Source organism: Elephantulus edwardii, unplaced genomic scaffold, assembly GCF_000299155.1.
Source record: "Elephantulus edwardii isolate Elephantulus edwardi_28Jun2011 unplaced genomic scaffold, EleEdw1.0 scaffold00196, whole genome shotgun sequence".
Taxonomy (NCBI): Eukaryota; Metazoa; Chordata; class Mammalia; order Macroscelidea; family Macroscelididae; genus Elephantulus; species Elephantulus edwardii.
In genome coordinates this window covers 3,425,142-3,432,092 of record NW_006399946.1, presented here as the reverse complement: position 1 = coordinate 3,432,092, position 6,951 = coordinate 3,425,142, and the positions used below count along the sequence as shown (strand labels likewise).

Here is a 6,951-nt window from a genome sequence, read left to right as displayed (position 1 = left end):
GTGGGACCACTGCGGGACCACTGCAGGGCAGGCAGGCAGGGCTCTGGTTTTTAAAGCTTCTAAAATAATGTATTAGCAAAAGTTCTGATTCAAAATCCTACTGTTCACATCACGCTGTGATGGTCAGTCTCTGTGGAGCGTAAAGTATTCTCTGGTATCCTCTCTATGCAGGCTGCTATCCCTTTGGCTCTTCACACTGTGCTCTCCACCTCCGCCATCTTCAATCCCCCTGATTGTTTTTCTTATGTTGAACCAGCCTTGCATACCTGTTATGAATCCAACTTGGTCATGATGAATTATTTTTTTGATGTATGGTTGGATTATATTGGCCAGAATTTTATTCAGAATTTTTGCATCTATAGAGATATTGGCCTGTAGTTTTCTATTGTGGTGGTGTTTTTACCTGGTTTTGATATTAAGTATATGTTTGCTTCATAAAATGAGTCTAGAATATTTCCATCTTTTTCTATATCCTTAAATAGTTTATGTAGAATTGGTGGCAGTTCTTCTCTGAATGTTTGATAAAATTCACTTGTAAAACCATCCAGCTCAGGTGTTGTTTATTTTTCTTGGTTGGAAGTTGTTTTATTACTTTTTCAATTTCTTCTTTTGTGATGGGTCTGCTCAGATGTTAAATTTCAGTTTCTTTCATTTTAGGTAGTTTGTGCATATCTAAGTATTTGTCCATTTTCTCTAGGTTTTCATATTTGTTTGAGTATTCAGATATATGCAACAAAACCCAGAGCAAAAGCAGAAGAAATAGATGATTTCTAGCAACTCTTACAGTCAGAGATCTATCGAACATGCAATCAAGATGCATTGATAATAATGGGTGACTTGAACGCAAAAGTGTGAAACGGGGAAGAAGAATCAGTAGTTGGAAAACATGGACTTGGTGACAGAAAGGAAGCTGGAGATAGAATTATTGAATTTTGCACTATCAATGACTTATTCATTGTAAATACGTTTTTTAAGAGACATAAACACAGGTTAAACACATGGATTTCACCTGATGGTATGCATAGGAATCAGATCGATTACATCTGCGGAAAAAACCACTGGACAAGCTCTATATCAGCTGTGAAAACTAGGCCAGGAGCTGATTGTGGAACAGACCACCAACTACTCATATGCAATTTCAAGCTGAAGCTGAGGAAAATTAAACCGAATCCACAGGAGCCAAAATATGACTTTAATTTCATCCCACCTGAATTTCAGAATCATCTCAGGAACAGGTCTGAGGCCTTGAACACTAATGAGCAAAGACCAGATGAGTTGTGGGAGGATGTTAAATGTATCATCCAGCAAGAGTGCAAACGGTCATTACAAAGACAGAAGAGGAAGAAAAGACCAAAATGGATGTCATAAGAAAGTCTGAAGATTGTACTGGAACGTAGAGAAGCTAAAGCACAAGGAAGAATTCAAGACAAAAAAGAGCTGAACAGAAGATTCCAAAAGGCAGCAGGGAATGACAAAGCAAAATATTACTTTGAAATGTGCGAGGAGCTGGAGTCAGAAAATCAAAAGGCAGAACTTCTTCAGCATTTCTTAAGCTCAAGGAACTGAAGAACAAATTCAAACCTCGACTTGCTGTAATCAAGGATGCTTTAGGCAGAATGTTAAATGATCCAGGAAGTATTAAAAGAAGATGGAAGGAATATACTGAGTCATTGTATCGAAAGAAATTGGCAGACACAGAAGAATTTAATGAAATAACATTTGAGCAAGAGCCTATGGTGATGAAGGAAGAAGTTAAAGCTGCTTTGAAGGAAATAGCAAAAAACAAGGCACCCAGAATAGACGGTATACCAATTGACATATTTCACCTAACAGATGCTGCCGTGGATGTGCTCACCAAGTTGTGCGAAGAAATCTGCAGAACAACCACTTGGCCAACTCACTGGAAGAGATCTATATTTGTTCCCATCCCAAAGAAGGGTGACCCAGCTGAGTGTGGAAACTACAGAACAGTATCATTGTTTCACATGCAAGCAAGATTCTACTGAAGATTATCCAAAAACGACTGGAACAGTACATCAGTAGAGAACTGCCAGAAGTCCAGGCTGGGTTTAGAAGGGGTCGTGGTACTAGTGATATTGTAGCTGATATTAGATGGATATTAACTGAAAGCAGAGGATACCAGAAGAATGTCTATCTGTGTTTCATTGATTATGCAGAGGCATTTTCCTGTGTGGATCATAACAAACTGTGGCTGACTCTGAGAAGAATAGGAATCCCAGAACATTTAATTGTGCTAATGCAAACTCTATACTTGGACCAAGAGGCAGTCGTCAGAACATAGCAGGGCAACACTGCATGGTTCAAAATTGAGAGGGGTGTACACCAGGGATGTGTCCTATCTCCATACATTTTCAACCTGTATGCAGAGCAGATTATCCGAGAGGCTGGGCTCTATGAGGAAAAGTGTGGCGTTAGCATTGGTGGAAGATCTATCATCAGTCTGCGTTATGCAGATGACACAACCCTGCTCACTGAAACTGAGGAGGACCTCATGCACTTACTGCCGAGGGTCAAACACTGCAGCCTTCAGTATGGACTGAGTTTCAATGTCAAGAAGACAAATATTCTCACCACTTGACCAATCGGTAGCATCAGCATGGATGGCGAAGAGATTGAGATTGTTCACAGCTTCAGTTTGCTCGGCTCCACGGTCAACACTCTTGGCACCAGAAGCAAGGAAATCAAAAAACGTATTGCGATGGGAAAGTCTGTGGTCAGGGACCTCTCTAAAGTACTCAAGAGTAATGGTGTCTCTCTGGGGACTAAGGTCTGCCTGATACAGGCCATGATCTTTGCAATCACTTGTTATGCATTAGAGAGTTAGACAATGACTAGGGAGGATAGAAGGAGAATTGACGCCTTTGAGCTGTGGTGCTGGAGAAGATTATTGAATTTTCCATTGACTGCCAAGAAAATAAAGAGATCCATCCTAGAGGGTTAAACCAGGCTACTCCTTGGAGCCAAGGATTCTGGGGCTTTGTTTGACATACTTTGGACATGTTGTAAGGAGAGACAGGTCCTTGGAGAGGGACATCATGCTTGGTAGGGTAGAGGGACATCACAGGAGGGGCAGACCCTTTAAGAGGTGGATTGATTCAGTGACTGGGGTAATTGGGATGTGTGTGTCAGAGGCAATGCAATTGGCACAGGATGGAGCAGGGTTTTGGGCTGTTGTACGTAGGGTCGCTATGAGTTGCAAATGACTTGAGGGCACATAACAACAACAACCACAACGTTTTTCCATGATATTCTAATGTTAGCCTTTTTATTTTAGCTGGTTCTGTTGTGATGTTGCCTGTTTCATCTCTTATTTTATCATTTGTTTCTATTCCTTCTTTTCTTTTGTTAGTTTTACTGGTGATTTGTCAATTTTATTGACCTTTTCAAAGAACCAACTACTTGTTTTTTTGATGGTTTCAAACTTATTTTTTTTTGTTTTCTATCTCATTTATTTCTGCTCTAATTTTTATATTTACAGGGTTTTTCTTAAGAGGTTGTCAGCCTTTCTTGCTGTTCTTTTTCAATTTGTTGGAGTTGTTGGGTTAGAGAGTCAATGGTAAATTTTTTCCTGGCTTTTGATGGGTTTGCTTATTGCTATAAGTTGTCCTCTGATTGCTGCTTTGGCTATTTCCCAGAGGTTTTGGTAAGTTGTGTTTTCATTGTCATTTCTTTCAAGAAACTTTTTAATTTCACTTTTTATTTCGTCTAGTACCCACTCATGTTCAAGCAAGTTGCTTTTCAGCTTCCAAATATATGATTTTTTTCCCTTTATCTTCTTGTAATTAATTCCTAATTTTGTGGCCTTGTGGTCTGAGAAGATACAGCATAGTCTTTTTGAGCTGTTCCTTGTTTTCCTTGGTGTCTCTTAGTGCCGTGAGACTCTAGACCCAAGTCGCTGGTGCAACAGCACATTTTCTTAAGGTGTGTAATTATGACTAAGGAGTTTTCATTACTTTCTTCACTGTATTTTATATATTATTGAAAGAAAAAAATAGTGTCTGTTTGAATTCCTCATCATGGATCTTTTGTGTATAAAGGAATTTCTGGTACTATGGTAATTCTGTGTGTTTAACTTTTTGGGGAATTACCAACTCATTTTTTTATAGTAACCACACTATTTTAAAGTCCAACTAATAATGAAGGAAAGTTATATTTTCTCCGTATTCTTCCCAACAACTGTTTGTTTTCTAGTATTGAAATCAGACTTTAAAAGCAGGTTCCATGTATTTTATTTGTTCAATTCTCCTCCTGGTCAAAACTGTGAACAATATACTTTAAAATAGTCAATTATTATTTTGTAGTTGATATATACAAATTATATTATTTGATGCAGGAATACATGAAACCGTCAGTCATAAAGCTGTTAAGCAATCATGGTTCTGTTAGCTGGCAAATGTGAATGATCTTCTCCTTCTTTCTTCCCAACCACAGCGTGTGCTTTCCGATACAATGGACTCTCATTTATCTACCTTATCTACCTCTTGCTCATTCCTCTGTTTTCAGAACCAACAAAATCTACAATGCAAGGTAAGTACCATTTCTTAATAATTATGAAGTATGAATGTATTTTGCTGAACTTTCTAGAAGGCCCCTTGTCGTAGGAAGAGATGGCATCTGTGCAGCAATTCTGGTCAATTGCGGAGTGGTGTGAAAGGTTCAAACTGAACCAAGTTGTGCATGTGAAGTTTGATGGTGGTACATTCTTTATTAGTTACGTAGCTATTCTTTCCATGCAAGTTCCTTATTCGGTAGTGTAACACAAATATTTGGATCAGTTAAGTCTAACTCAAAATATTATCAATAAAATGAGACATATGGCTTGACAATATTGGCACATGCACTAGCCTAATGAATTCCTGCCAGAATGTGGGAGCAAATAGTCATTGACCAGTATCTTCATTTTCGAAGCCTCTTATCATCATAACTTTTCTGTACATTGCTTGAGATGTATTAAGAGTGCCTTAAGTAAGTAAGGATGATAATTTGGATTTTTTAGATACAGTTTCTCAAGTATGTTACTTCAGAAATGCACATTCTATCCTCCTCTTACGGAAATAGCTTCAATGTATAGAAAAGAATGTTGGTTGAATGTTTTGAGCTTCTAATTAGATGTGTAGTCTGCTTTGTGAATGTATTCTTTTGCATTCTCCACCAAACATAAAAATTAAACTACAATGCTTTAAAGTAGTGAGTTATTTTTCAACAGTCCCATAAGAACAAATACTGTATATGACCATCGTTTTAGAAATAGATAATTAGTAAAATGTAAATGAGAATCTAAAGGGGAGAGTAAAGGGGCAAGGATTGGTGGAGGGGTAATCATAGGGTAGCACAATTTTATGGGTGGAGGGAGGGATGGGTTAAGGAAATGGGAAAGATCCAGTGTGAAAAACAATGTATACGAACTTTGTAAATAAACAAATAGAAAATAAAAATTTTACATTAAAAATGATAAGAAATTAAGACTGGTAAATATCTTCTGTAAAAGCTTTAGAAGTGAAGTTCGACCCAGCCATTAGTTGATATAAAAATAGTGATGCTGTAACTCTGATTGGGTATCTTTGTTAATGATAGGCTGTCTTGATGAAGAAGGAGACTGAGGGTTCACAGAGCATCTTGGACTGGGTTTTCCAGATATACAAAACCAGAGAGATATTTATCTCAAAGAAATGCACAATAGGCTTTTAGAGCCTGGTAACTACCACATCTGTAGGTCACATCCCAGAAGGTAGGCCTCTGTAGAGGCTGATGAGTCCAAGGCCAGAAGGAAAGTTTGGCAAATGATTCAGATCTGGGGACAGAATCCCGATCAGGCAAAAGCCAGATTGCTTTAGGAGAGAGTACTCTATTGGAATCATGTACCTTTTGTTTGGCAACATAACTCCTTAATACTGATCCATTATATCTCACATAGTGACTTTGAAACAAAAGATCTGAACCCTGTTCTATCCTGCACCATTCTCACATTTCCTGAAACTCAAAAGCCACAACAGTCACTGTGTCAATCCACCTGGTCAAGGAGGGTCTTCCTCTCCTTCGCTGACTCCTTACTCTTTCCAGGATCATGTCCTTCACTAAGGAATATCCCCTTCCTAGCAATATTCCCAAAATATGTGGGGTGAAGCCCTATCATTCTTGCCTCCAAAGAGCACGCTGGCTACACCCTCTCAAAGACATATCTATTTGTTATTTTGGCCATCCATGGGATGTTCATACTCCTTTTCAATACCACAGCTCAAAGACATCAATTCTTTTTGTGTCATCTTTATTCATTGTCCAGCTCTCAGATGCATAGCAAGTGGTCGCAAAAACCATGGCCTGAAGCAGATGCACCTTAATTCTCAAACTGACATCATTACTCCTCAGTAATTTGGAGAGGTCCCTAACTGCAGATTTTCCCAGTGCAATGCATCTCCTTATTTCCTGATTGCTGGTACCAAGGGTGTTAATTGTGGATCCACGAAAGTTGAAGCTATTGACAGTTTCAATCTCCTCTTCATCCACTATGATGTTGCCTATTGGTCCAGTAGTATGAATCTTTGTTTTCTTGACATTGAGATGGAATCGGTACCAGAGGCTGTATTCCTTGATCTTCTGCAACAAGAGTTTCAGGTTCTTCTCACTTTCAGCCGGCAAGGTTGTGTTATCTGCATAACATAGGTTATTGATGAATCTCCCTCCAATCCTGACACCACATTCCTCTTCATAGAATCCGACTTCTCATATGATTTGTCCAGCATACAGATTGAATAGGTATGGGGAGAGAATACAATCCTGAAGATTCTCACCACTGGACCAATTGGCAGCATCAGCATGGATGGTGAAGAGATTGAGATTGTACACAGCTTTAGTTTGCTTGGCTCCATAGTCAACAGCCTTGGCACCAGCAGCCAGGAAATTAAAAGGTGCATTGCAATGGTTAAGTCTGCT

At 38.8% G+C, this 6,951-nt stretch overlaps 1 protein-coding gene across 1 annotated transcript in view; it reads left to right on the top strand.

The window, feature by feature from the left end:
* Nucleotides 1-4,457: 4,457 nt before the first annotated feature.
* Nucleotides 4,458-6,951, top strand: part of PIEZO2 (piezo-type mechanosensitive ion channel component 2) — a 731,335-nt gene continuing 728,841 nt past the window's right edge. The window contains exon 1 of the mRNA XM_006897012.1: nt 4,458-4,548. Within this exon, the coding sequence (XP_006897074.1) occupies nt 4,542-4,548 (7 nt within the window). The 5' untranslated portion in view covers nt 4,458-4,541. The remainder of the gene's footprint in view (nt 4,549-6,951) is intronic.